A 13830-nucleotide genomic window follows, 5' to 3' on the forward strand; every position below is an offset into this window, starting at 1 on the left:
TGATGTTTGTAAAGTAATATATAAAGATACATAAAAAGCTCATGATAATATGTCAGATTATGGAACAAATAATACTTTAGTCTCTCTACAACATAAGAATGTGTGAAATAATGGGTCACAAAGTTAAAATGGAGATCAGATTGTGAAGAGTTTTAAGTCTCAGGTTAAGAACCTAGATTTTTGTTTTGTTTTGTTTTATTTGTTTGTGGTAATAGGCAATAGGCTTTCACAGAAGCTATTTAACAGAGATAATATTATCATAAGGGCAGCTTGGTGGCACAGTGCTTAGAGTGCTGGGCTGGGCCTGGAGTCAGAAAGACTTTTCTTCATAAGCTCAAATCTTTTCTCAAATACTTATTAACTTTGTGACCATAAACACGTTTCTTAACCCTGTTTGCCTCAGTTCCACATCTGCAAAATGAGCTAGAAAAGGAAATTGCAAAGAACTCTAGTAGCTCTGCCAAGAAAACCTAAAATAGGGTTATGAAGAATCAGACATTACTGAACAATAGAAAGCATCATTAGATTTGTTAATTGGAAAGATTGTTTTGTCAATATAATAAAGGAAGAATTACAGAAGTGGGAACTTCAAATCAAACAGATACATTAAGAAGGTGTTAAGATAGGCCAAATATGAGATAACATAGACTTAAATGAGTTGTGTTCTGTTCAGAGAGGAGATGAGTGTGATGTATGTTATGGATGTAAAATGAATATGAGACATCATTTGATTGTGTTTGGGATGTGAGGGAGGAAGAAGAATCAAATTATATAGCAAAGTTTTAAGTCTGGTTTATTTAGGGGATGATAATGATATTAATAAGAAGAGAATGAAAGACACTGCATCAGAGTTGAGAGAAAGTAAGCCCAAGAGTCAAGAAGACTTGGTGGCAAGGTTTGCCTCTGAGACAGAGTATGGACAAGAAGAAGCATCGATGAGCCCATTATATGCTAAGTAATTCATAATTATTAACTCATTCACATGTTCCTAAGAACACTATACTCCACATTTAAGGGTTAAGGAAACTGACGCAAAGAGTAACTTGTTAATGACTTGTCCAGAGTCACACAGCTAGCATTTGAGGTTGCATTTGAACTCAAGTCTTCTAGGCTTAAGGTCTAGCACTCTGACTACTATATCTTAAGTTCCCTAATGGACACATATCCCTACACAAATCACTTAAACACTCAATGCTTCAGGAAACGTTCTAAAACTGTAGGTCACTAAAAATGTTCTCATCTGCTTTGTTTGAACAATTCACCAGGAATTTCCCACATTTCTAGAAACACAGATCTCAAAATAAACACATAAAAAGACAAGTTTTGGGATTAAGAAATCATTATTTAGAAAAAAAATACTGGAAAAGCTAAAAAGTACTCTGGCAGAAATTGGGTATAGACCAAAATCTTATACCAGTTACCAAGATGAGGTCAAAATGGATACATGACCTAGATGTAAAGAGAGATATATTACCAGAAACCTTGAAGAATATGGTATATGATTGTGATGGAGATGTATATACTCCTCATCCAATATTACCAACCCTAGAAATCAATGCAAAGATCCATAGTCCCTCTGAATCCCAAATTAAGAACCTCTATATATCTGATGAATCTATTTCAATGTAATTTTCAGAAAACAGAAATCCAATTTTTGTTGGATACATTCAATGCCTGTTTGTTAGAGCCAAATAGGACTTGTGTTAAGTTTGAATAACCTTTTAGAGCTAAGGATTGCCCTTAAACTAAAATGTGGATTAGAGTGTGAATTTAATAGATTGAAATAAAAAAAAAACAGGAAGACAGACAAGTGGAGTTTATTTATTCTACTCAATTAAAAGTATTTCTAAGAAGTGTTGACCTAAGGCTTGAGTAGCTTTTAATACTACCTCTTGGTAAAATGTCATATTTGAGTCATAATTACTACAATAAACCCAACATTTTGTCCTTCAAGGATCATAGCTTTAGAGTTGGAAGGACCTTAGAAACCATGAAGTATTTTGCCCTCTTTTTACAGATAAGGAAGATGAGAAAGAAAGACTTTAAAGGACTTGCCCAAGGTCATATAGTTAATGAACATCTGAAGGTCTTTCAAGCCTAGACCATCCTGACTCCAGCTCACAGTGTATCTTCTTCGAAATTTTGTACCTGAAGGCAGCAAACACCTTAAGAGTCAGAGCACAGAAAGTTTGTTATGTTTATTTGAGGCACATCCCTCCTCATTCTCCAAAACAGAAGTCCTTTAAAAGTATTTCAATTGGTAGGTGAATTTCTAATGTCTTTATTGTAACAAATTGGAAGGAAGACTCAATCATAGGACTGTTTTCCTGGTTTCAACTCAATTTAGTAAATTCCTGTCTTAAATTCCACTGTTCTATCCCATTTGAAAGTGGAGGACTGAGGAGAAATGGAACATTTCTTCCAAAATACAACATAATCCTCATTATGAGCCCAGGAATTATATTTTATATCCTAACAATAAAGTGGAAAGGCATATATTTTAATTGGCATTTATAGAAAATCTTATTTCATGGTATAGACAATTGTAATGATTTTAGTGAAGATGAAATTAGAAACACAAGTTATAAGCAATAATTTAAAAATGTTCATGATTACACATAATTAGATAACTGCACAAGAAAACATCTCTTAAGCTATCACATTCTGCCCATCAGGTTAGTAAAAATGACAAATGATGATAAAATTCGGGGTTGATTAGGATCTGGTAAAATTAAATCTGCTAATTCACTATTGACAAAAACCATGGATTAATCTTGCTGTTGGAGAAAACAATGTGAAATTATATAATAAAAGTTTCAAAATAACCTACATGGCACAGGCATTTCCCTATTAGTTACTAACTTTAAGTAGATTGTCAAAAAGAAATAAAAAAGATACTACTACTCATATGAATGTCTTGAAGGCAGTAATATTTTTAATGGTAAAAATCTGGAAACAAATTACGTACTTTTAAACCGGATGATTATTAAATCATAGAACCTCACTTGGATGGAATATTGCTACTCCATGAGGAATGATAAACAGTGGGATTCTATAGAAATATGCAAAGATTTTTTTTATTATTAAATAATGATTAGTAAAGAAAGCAGAAACAAAAGAGCAGTTCGTATACAAACCATCTTTAACTGTGTGAAGGAAGAAAACCTTATAAAAAAAACAAACAAACTTGGTAGTAATGATGCAACTTTGTAAACAATAAAACAAGCCAAATACTACCAACCTCTTGATAGAGATAAGATGTATTAAACATACCAAGTGAGATTATGTTCTTTTGGACATGAATAATATAGGGCTTTATCATGCTTGATGATATGCATGCATGATATTTTGTTTGTCTTTTCTTTGTTTGTGTGTGTATGTATGTGCATGTGTGCGTGTGTGTGTGTGTTGGTAGGAGGACATGGGAGTGAGAAAATATTTATTTATTGAAAAGTCTATTTTAAATATTAAGTTAAAGCAAGACTCCTTTCTCACTTAACAAATGGTAGACTTGTTATTTTCTCACCTCACTGTCATTTCTTCTTTCAATTTTTCCTTTACCTCTCTCATTTGATTTTAAAATTTTTTTGAACTCTTCCAATAATTCTTTTGGGGAATCAAACTAATTTACATTTTTCTTTGAGGTTTGGTATAGCACTATTGATTTGGTTGGGTTTTTTTTTTTAAGTTTATGTTTTGATCTTGTCTGTCACCATAGTAACTTTCTATGATGAGAATCTTTTTTGTTGTCTCTTGCTCATTTTTTTTCCTACCTATTTCTCGACTTTTAACTTCATATTAAAGCTGTACTCTCTTCCTGTGGTGCAGGGAATTGTCCCAAGTTGAAGGTTTATTTTGCGTAGCTTCAGAGCTAGTTGTGGGTGTCTGCATGCTTTTGCTTCTTCCAAAGTGGCATGATCACGGACGAGGTGTGTTTGCTACTATCCTGGCCTATGCTCTGGTCTGTATAACTGGGACTAGGTACCAGTTCGACTATTGTATAAGGTCAGAGTGTAAGTGCTCCTCCTTGCCCTGGGACTGTGACTCAGATACATATATGGGCAATGTCAGAAGGAAAACATAGGGGTCCTTTTGATGTCTTGCACACAGTGACATCAAAAGGACCCCTATGTTTTCCTTCTGACCAGTTTTTCAATACCTTTACTTTCTGTGGCTGAGAATTCAGGAAAAAGCCACTGTGGCCACTGATTCAGTCACTCCCAAGGCCTTCTGCTGGATTCTTGTGGTGTGGTCAGTACTGGTTCAGCCTCTTTTGGACTGTACTCCATTCTCACCATGATATGCAGACATTTCCTACCTACTTTTGAAGTTGTCTTAAATTGAAAAATTGTTTCATGTAGGCTTTTTGTTACTTCTGCCACTCCAGAATTTATTTTGAGGCATTATTTAAAGTTGTTTGAAAGGCAATTGGGGAGAGCTCAAGGGAATATCTGCTTTTTCTCTGTCCAAAGAGATGGCAAACCAAAAAAAAAAATACATTATAAACATCTGCCAGTATTTTAGTGATTTTCAGGTAAATTTTGACTTTTAGGGATTTTTATATTTCATTTATTGTACGTTTTTTAAAACAAAATTTATGGATTTAAAAAATTTTTCCAAAATCCCCCCAAACCTGACTTTATTTTTGAAATGCAAGTATATCTAAGTGGAACACTGCTTATGTCTACTAATCAGAATTTAGGTATGAAATAAGTTATTTGCATTTGCATCTTCTTAATTCTTTAGTCTAATATCATATTGTACTGCAGATTAGGTCCATCTGCATGAATTTTTTAGTCAGCTGCTCAAAAGGTGTACTTCGATTTTTCTTAAGAACTGTCACCTTCATTCCCCTTTGCCTAAAAATATTTCCCTTTCTCCCATGTTCTCTGGAATTTCATTATTGGTTATTCCTAACTGTAGACCTTAAGTGCACCCTATTTAAAATACAAATATTATTGAGAGGGATGAAAATGAATTCCTCACCAAGTAGATAATGCAACTAGTACCTGACCAATGCAAATATGCTACTTGCTCCCCATTTATAACCATTAAGAAATCAAGGCCTTGAAAAAAATGGGAAAAAGAAGGCAAAAAAGTAAAAGAAAGACATTCAAAAAGGTTAGAAGGTGACCACAGATGTGTTTTGTTTTCAACTTTAATTTCTTTTAAAATCCTGTCAATTATGTGAGCTAGAATTCATCAAACACCTCATTTTCTTTTTTTTTTTTTTTGCATTTCATGCATGTTACTGTTCTATATTTTATGATAGAGTCATAGGGTTAGGGTTAATCTGTTCAAGTGAGGAAGGGAAGGAAAATGAAAGGTACTCTCCCTGTTAATTAATGCTTATTATGTGCCAGACACTATGCTAAGCACTAGACATACAAAAAGAGGTGAAAACAAAGATGATGCCTTTAAGAAAATTGCAATCTAATGGGTGCTAGGGGAGGGGACAACATTCAATCATCTATGTACATAAAAGATATATGCAAAACTTATGCCAGGTAATCTCCAAGCGAAATCGAAAGTGAGTATTGGGAATAGGACCAGGAAATGGTAAAAATTAGTCAGCATTAGCTTGTTGATAAAAAGCTCCCTACCAAAGATTAGTGAGGAGGATGAAGCCAGTATCATTTGTGGAGTCTTTTATCTGACTGTAGGTCCTGTGAGATGTACCCAAAGAAATATGAACTCCATCAAAATGTTCCTATGACACTTTATATAAAAATTTCCACCCATCACAGTACAGTACAGGATGTAAACTGCAAAAGAAAAGTCGCTATTTTATTTTACTTTTTTTGCTTTTTGAAGGGCAATTGGGGTTGTGACTTGCTCAAGGTCACATGGCTAGTTTTTGTGTTAAATGTCTGAGGTCAAATTTTAACTCAAGTCCTCCTGACTCCAGGGCCGATTCTCTATTCACTGCGCCTCCTAGCCACCCCAAAAGTGGCTATTCTAACAAAGTTGTTTAGAATTTGTTCCCTAACACCATGAGGTAGATCTAAAGAATAATTCGATAGATCCAGTATTGTTATAAATGTTCACATTTTCATTTAAAGTTCTCAATATAAAGGAAAAGAAAGGTTTTCTCTTTCAATAGTTCAATTAATCTATGTCATTTATTGAACTTTAAAATGTTTCATATTTCTTTGATCCCTGACAATTTTGTTTATAGTGGAAAAAAAGATGAAAATAAAATTAGATTTCTTCAAGGATTTGGGAACAATGTCAGCAAAATATGATTTAACATGGTTGACAGCATGTAGTGAAATAAAAAAAATTTGCAAATGATGTCTTCTAAAATTATGGTAACTGTAAATCATACTTTCCATTGCTTTTAAAAAAGATAAAGATTTTTTTTGTTTTTTTTTCAATGTCCTATAAAATAACTAAAATGATAAGGATTTATTACAGGACAATGTGGGAAGAACTGTAGTTCTCCACTGATATTGCAGAGTTTTCTAATGTCATGAATATTACTCATAAATATAAAATAAAAGGTCCTTCTTTGTTTGAAGTGTCTTATTTTTACAATGTCAACTTCCCACTTAATTCATTTACATTTGACTGTGGTATGCTTTAATAAGAATTTTATGATTGTTTGAAAATGAAAATTATGATGGAGAAACTTTTCTATCTTCTCAAACTTCATAAAAATTAATGCTTTAAAATTATGGGAAATTAGTATATTCATATAATATTTCATTTCTATCTTAATAATATCTGACATTTATATTGTTCTTCATATACATCATGTTATTTGAGCTACAAAAACAACTAATCCTTTCACATAGGTACTGTAAGTTTTACAGATGACAAAAATGGGGATCTGAAAGGATAAATGTCCATCCTAAGATTGAAAGCTAGATTAAGCTTCATCTTCTTATCACATATACCTTATTTGTGCCTGCCACCTCTGCCTAGTCTCTTCCTATCTTCCCATACCAGCATCCTCTATGGAATTCTGCATTTTGGACTTCTAGAACCTATGGTCCTAATCCCAATTGCAGCTAATTCACTCATCTTGGGGACACCCATCCTGTGTCCCCAACATTTTGGTTAATGACTAAGTGAATGTGAAGCACTCCAATATAATTGGATGACACTAGGACCCAGACTATGCTCATTCTCTTTCCATTACAAGGGTCTGTCCACTCAGGTCATGTCCACAGAAGGGACTGCTCTTTCCTTGTGCACTACTTTTCTGTTATGTATTATCTTATGCTATTAGTGTGTGTGTAAGGTCCTTAAGAGTAGGTATCTGTGTGTGTATATACATATATACACACACATACATATATACACACATATATGTGTAATGTGTATGCATAAGTATTGGTATTTCAATAAACACATATACATACATATCTGTCTATGTATACATATATGTGTGTATATGTACCATGTACCTACAAATATACATATTTAGGCTACACACATGTATACACTGCAATAAAACCTATGTGTATACACATACACATGTACATACATCTGTATATATGCATGCACGTATATCATGTGTGTATGTATTCTGTATACTAGTGTGTATGTGTGCATGTGTGTGTACACACATTCTGACCTATGAAATTTATACTATTCATATAGACATCATAATAAGATCATGGGGACACTTAGTAAATACAACTCCAAAAAGGAATTGAAAAAAAAAAAGCACTGTTTCAAGGTCTACACTGGGTCATATTTCAATATATTTTGGCACACTTAGAAATTACAAGGAAGTGTAAAGTCTCCAAGATAAAGTTTGTGAAATTACTTTGATCTTTGACAGCCCCTGCCATGGAAGCATATAATGCTACCTCATTTTCAACTTGTTGGTATAAAATTTGTCTAACAAACCTTTGTATATACCAATAATGTTCTCGAGATTTTCTTTTGAGCCATTCAGTAGTCATAACATCTATGGAAAGCTACAAGTTCCTTAAGATAATTTTAAAATGTATTTTCCTAAGGCAGCAATGAATACTTATTTAATCCTTAGGCATCTTTAAACAAAAAGACTGATTACAATGTTTACAATGAATTGGGTGCAGGCTTCCTTCTATGTGTAGTATGGTGATACCTAGAAAAATCTCTGATACTGTTACATTATTATTATTACTAATCAAGCATAGTACTCTTAGTTCCGTAATTTGCACCCCTAGTTGGCAAAGATATTGGAGTAAACAAAAGTATCTCAACATACCTCCAAAGTATGGTGGTGGGCGACACAGGAGAACCACACCTTGGCCTGCCAGGACAGATACGGCACTTCTTATTTTGGTCTCAAAGTTTGCTATATCTTAACAAAGAAACAAAACAATGCTTAGAATTAATATTATGAAGGAGAAGACAAATATGAGTTTACCCTTTTTTCTTGATGAAATAAGAATTCAATGAAAAAGCAAGGTAAATACGTTTGTTATACAAGGAAGGATTAACTGCATTGTAGATTATCCTTGACAACGATAGCTCTCATTGTTACAAAACATGATTTAACCAATAAAGTTATAGTAACATTTGCTAATGTTACTCATCATGTTATTCTTATTCCACTTAGCAACTAATTAGGGAGCTCTGTAAATACAAAAACATTTATATTCCCAATCCAGGAGAAGTATTTAAAATGTATTTATTTCCCAAAGCACATGGCAATTCTCCTTGAATTGGCATTTTAAATTTCTGTATGTGCGTATTTCTTCTCAGACTTTGAGGAACACACTAACTCAAATTTAGAACAAAGACTACCAAAAAAGATTTTTTTAATAATCTGGCTGATTGAGGAAGCTATAATTCCCAATAAGGAAAACTAGGTAGCACAAGTAGGTAGAATTCAGGACCTAGTGTCAGAAAGAATCAGCTTCTTGAGTTCAAATCTGGCCTTACACACTTGTTAACTGTGTGACTCTGGCCAAGACTTTTAACTCTGTTTGCCTCAATTTCCTCATCTGTAAAACTAGCTGGAAAAGGAAATGGCAGACCACTTCAGTATCTTTGCCAAGAAAACCTGAAATGTTGTCACCAAGAGTTGGAAATTACTTGAATAACTGAACAAAAGGCATTGTTATAATAGGTGGAGGACAAGAGGAAGCATATTTTAGTTACAGGATAGCCAGCCCTGACATAGTTATGGAGATGGATGATGGAGTAACTTATATGTAGAATAGCATGAAATCTAGCTTGGTTGGATCAAAAGGAGGAAAAAGTGAAATGGGGAATGAACTCTAATAAAACTAGACAGGTAAGTTGGGACCAGGTTTTGAAGGCTTTAAAATGTTAAAGAAGTTTATGTGTAGGTGAGGCCAGGTGGTGCAGTGAGTAAGAGCACAGGCCTCAGTGTCGGGAGACCCAGGATAGGTTCTGGCCTCAGATACTTGGCACCCACACAAAAAATAACTGGCTGTGTAACCTTGGGCATGTTACTTAATCCGAATTGCTTTAAAAAAAAAAAGAAGTTTATGTGTGACACTAAAGGGACCAGGAAACAATGGGTTTCATTGAAAAATATAATAATAATAGTACTCTCAAATACATAAGATCTCCTTGGGGGACCACTGGAAAGATCCAGGTGGACAGTCATAAATTAGGATGCAATTAGGGGATGTTGGATAAAAATAAGTGGATGGTGGAAGCATAAGGAAAGAAGAGAAAATAAGAAAATTTTCAAAAATGGTATATGCTTCATCTGCTGTGTAACAGAGTTAAAGTACTAGTGATTACATTAGTTCCAAATAAACACACAAAACACAAGTTATAACTGATTAGAAGCCAAGTCTGCTGGCAGGTCTTAACAAGTAAGTATTGGCAGGAGAGCATGTCATGGATTGTTCAGAAATCCAGCAGAGATATGTGCATGCAGTGACTCATTTATGATACAGTCCTCTAATGTTACATCACATAATAAAACATCATCAAAATTTCAACGAAGAAGTAAACCACAAATTTGCAATAAATTATTAAATTTAAGGTGCATCATTTAAATATATATAGTTGAAATCGCTTAAATTTAAAAACACACTTTTAACTAGTTAAAGAAAGTAGATTTACAGGTGGGTGCTTAATATTTTTACTTTTTGAAAAGGGGGTGGTAGGGCTAACTAAGTTTGGGAAGCTCTGCATTAAGAAAATCTCTTTGGCCTCTGTGTGGAAGATGGATTGTAGTCTTTGTTGCAGCCCCCAGGGACAACAGTTAGGATGGTATTGCAAAAGCTCAAGCGAGAGGTAATGAAACCTCAAACTAAGAGATTATTTGTGAGAGTGGAAAATAAATGGAGGAAAAAAGAGACTTCCTTCTTGACAGTGGGGGAGTGAGAAAGAGAGACAGAGAGAAACAGAGACAGAGAGAGACAGAGACAGAGACAGAGACAGAGAGAGAGACAGAGACAGAGACAGAGACAGAGAGACACAGAGAGACACAGAGAGAGAGACAGGGAGAGAGACAGAGAGAGAGACACACACACACAGAGAGAGAGAGAGAGAGAGAGAGAGAGAGAGAGAGAGAGAGAGAGAGAGAGAGTGACAGAGACAGAGACAGAGACAGAGAGATACTGGAGAGTGTTAGATTTTCTGATGTAAAAAAAAACCTGCATTCACATCCTACCTATGACTTTAGTAACTGAATGCATTTGGACATATTTATTTAACTTCATTGGGCTTCAGGAAAATCTATAAGAAATTATGGGATATATGGGTTTCAAGAGTTGAAGGGCAATTCCACACCTCAGAAGTTATGGCCCCTTTGTATATTCTTGTATTATTTGATGCTAAGAAATAGAAACCCAATGAGGTAGGCAGAGCTACTCTTATAACCACTACTACTTTTTCCACCAATTAGAAAAATTGAAACTCAGAAAGCTTAATATGACAAATATCACGTTATTAAAAAGCAAGAGTTCAATGGGGACTTCTGGGAGTCAAGATGGTGGAGTAAGAAGTATGTTTCTCTTAGGGGAGGCCAGGTGGCTCAGTGAGTAAGGGCACTGGCTCCAGTGTCGGGATGACCTGGGGATCAAATCCGGGTGCAGATACTTAGCACCACACCCAGAAATAACTGGCCATGTAACCTTGAGCAAGTTACTTAACCCCAATTGCTTAAGAAAAAAAAAATATGTTTCTCTCACTCTCCCTTCTTGACCTTTAAAATCTCAGAATATATTGCCCCAGGCAAAACCCTGGACATCTGAGTTAGCAAAAAGACAGAGTACAGCAGTCTTGTAGCCTGAGAAGCTTGGGGAATTAGTAAGAAAGTGCCCTCTCACTCTGTTGAAAGGGGGATAGTGTAAGACTGGAAGCAGCAAGCCAGCAGCAAGCCCCACCTCAGCAAACCACCCAAAGGACCAAGGTGGCAGAGCAGCTAAACGCCAATACCAGGACCCCTCCACTTCCCAAGTGCCTTTGCACAGGCAAGGGTAACTTGTAGACACTGGCTTAGAAAACCATGTGCACCAGCTGTTAGGTGTCCTCCAGCAGCCACAACTCCCAGTGCTTTAGCAAAACTCCAGGAAGCACAATTCCAGGAAATACAACTACAGACAGGCAGTCATCCTCTAGGAGCCAAACCTCTCAGTGCTTCAAAGCAGCCTGGGTGAGGAGGCATCTTCCAGGGGCCAGACTCTGAAGCCCCACACCTAGAGCTTTAGTGTTGCTGACCCCAGCTCAGTACCAGGTAGATACCAGTCCCCTAAAGCCTCAGCTGCCTGCACCTGAGGCCTCAGCACACAAAGCCTGTGACCAGGTCCCTGGCCCTTAGCTTAAGTAGCTTCAGCTAGTGCCCACTGTTTGCTAGCAGAAGAGTTCAACTTTAAAAGTTAGGAAATAGGCAAACATCATGAGCAAAAAGCAGAATCAGACAATGACCATAGATTTCTACTATGGGGACAGGGAAGATCCAAACACAAATTCAGAAAAGGACAACATTGCCCATATATTCACATTCAAAAACTCAAAGGGAAATATGAACTGATCTCAAACCCTACAAGCTTTCTTGAAAGACATGAAGAAGGATTTTAAAAGTCAAATAAGAGAGGTAGAAGAAACATTGGGGAGAAAAATGAGAGGTATACAAGAGAGAGTCAATAGCTTTGTAATGTAAGGACAAAAATTGACTGTAGAAAATAGAATTGGTCAATGGAAAAGGAGACACAAAAACTCACAAAAGAGAAGAACTTCTTAAAAAGTAGAAAAAGAGTTACAAAAATCTTATTTTAAAAATCCATTAAAAATTAGACCTGGACAAGTGGAAGCTAATGACACTATGAGACATCATGAATCAGTCAAGTAAAATCAAATGAATGATAAAAATAGAAAACATCAACTACAACACTGGGAAAACAACTGACCTGGAAGATAGATCCAGGAGAGAGAATTTAAGAAGAATTGGGTTACCTGAAAGTTATGATGAAAAAAAAAATAAAAGCCTAGACAGAATTTTTCAAGAAATCCTCAAGAAAACTGCCTTGAGGTCCTAGAACCAAAGGACATCATAGTCAGTGAATGAATCCACCAAAAGCCTCCTGAAAGAGATACCAAATTGAAATTGCCACGGAACATGGTAGCAAAATTCCAAAATTATCAGGTCAAAGAAAAAATAATGGAAGGGACCAGAAAGAAACAATTTAAATATCATGGAACTACAGTCAGGATTACACAGATCCTTGAAGCTCCTACATTAAAAGATCAGAGAGCTTGGAATATGATATCCTATAACATAAAGAAATTTGGATTACAACCAAGAATTAACAGCTCAGTGAAATTGAGCATAACTTTTTAGGGGAGGAGATAGACATTCTGATAAAAAGACCAGAGATCAACAGATAATTTGCTTTTCAAATGTAAGACTCAAGACAGACATACGAAGGGAAACAGGAAAGAAAAAAATGTTATTCAATAAGGGCAAACTGTCTACATCTCTACAAGGGAAGGTGATACTTGTAACTCTTGAGAACTGTATTTTACTATGACATTTAGAAAGGGTTATACACAGACAAAGGGCATGGGCATAAGCTGACTTTGATGTGATGATAAAAAAAAAAATCTAGTTAAGTGGTGAAAAGTGACTGTACAGTGAGAAGAGGAAAGGAGAAGACAGAAAAGGATAATTTACATCACATGAAGAGGTACCAAGACCTTACTCTCATCAGATTTGGCTTAAAAATTGAATAACATACTCAGTTAAGTATAGAAATCTAACTTACCTTATAGGAAGTAGAAGGGGAAATGGGAAAGGGGAAAGAAAAGGGAGAAAGTGGACAGAAGGGAGGGCAGATTGAAAGAAGCGATGATCAAAAGCATAGTTCTACCGAGGAGGGAAAGAGAGAAATGAGAGGGAAAAACGTAAACAGGGTGGGGGCATAGTACAGAGAGAAAGACACAGTAATCATAACTGTGAGTGTGAATGGGAAGAACTCCACCCTAAAATAGAAGTGGATAGCAGAGTGAATTAAAAACCATAATCTTACAAAATGTTGTTTACAAGAAACAAGTTTGAAGCAGAGACAAACCCGGAGGAAAGGCAAACAGCTGGAGCAGAATATGTTATGCTTCACCTGAGGAAGGAAAAAAGAATAGGATAACCAATCCTGATCTCGGACAAAGCAAAAATAAGAACAGACCCAATTAAAAGAGAAAAGGAAGGACACTACATGCTGCTAAGAGGCACCAAAGGCGTGGTTAAAGGATATAAACAAATAGTTTTCAGAGGAATAAATGAAAAATATAATCATATGAAAAAATGCTCTAAATTACTATTTTTTAACTTTTAAAAAAACTTTTAATTAATAAAGAGGAAAGAAAGAAAGAAAGAAAGAAAGAAAGAAAGAAAGAAAGAAAGAA

At 35.3% G+C, this 13830-nt stretch overlaps 1 protein-coding gene across 1 annotated transcript in view; it reads right to left on the reverse strand.

Annotated features, from left to right (window-relative positions):
* Nucleotides 1-13830, reverse strand: part of CNTN6 (contactin 6) — a 517724-nt gene that overhangs the window by 234772 nt on the left and 269122 nt on the right. Inside the window, exon 5 of the mRNA XM_069084074.1 lies at nucleotides 8207-8302. Within this exon, the coding sequence (XP_068940175.1) occupies nucleotides 8207-8302 (96 nt within the window). The remainder of the gene's footprint in view (nucleotides 1-8206; nucleotides 8303-13830) is intronic.

This window comes from Petaurus breviceps, unplaced genomic scaffold (assembly GCF_028583685.1).
Source record: "Petaurus breviceps papuanus isolate PSGF00001 unplaced genomic scaffold, PetGlider_PUasm1.0 174, whole genome shotgun sequence".
Taxonomy (NCBI): Eukaryota; Metazoa; Chordata; class Mammalia; order Diprotodontia; family Petauridae; genus Petaurus; species Petaurus breviceps.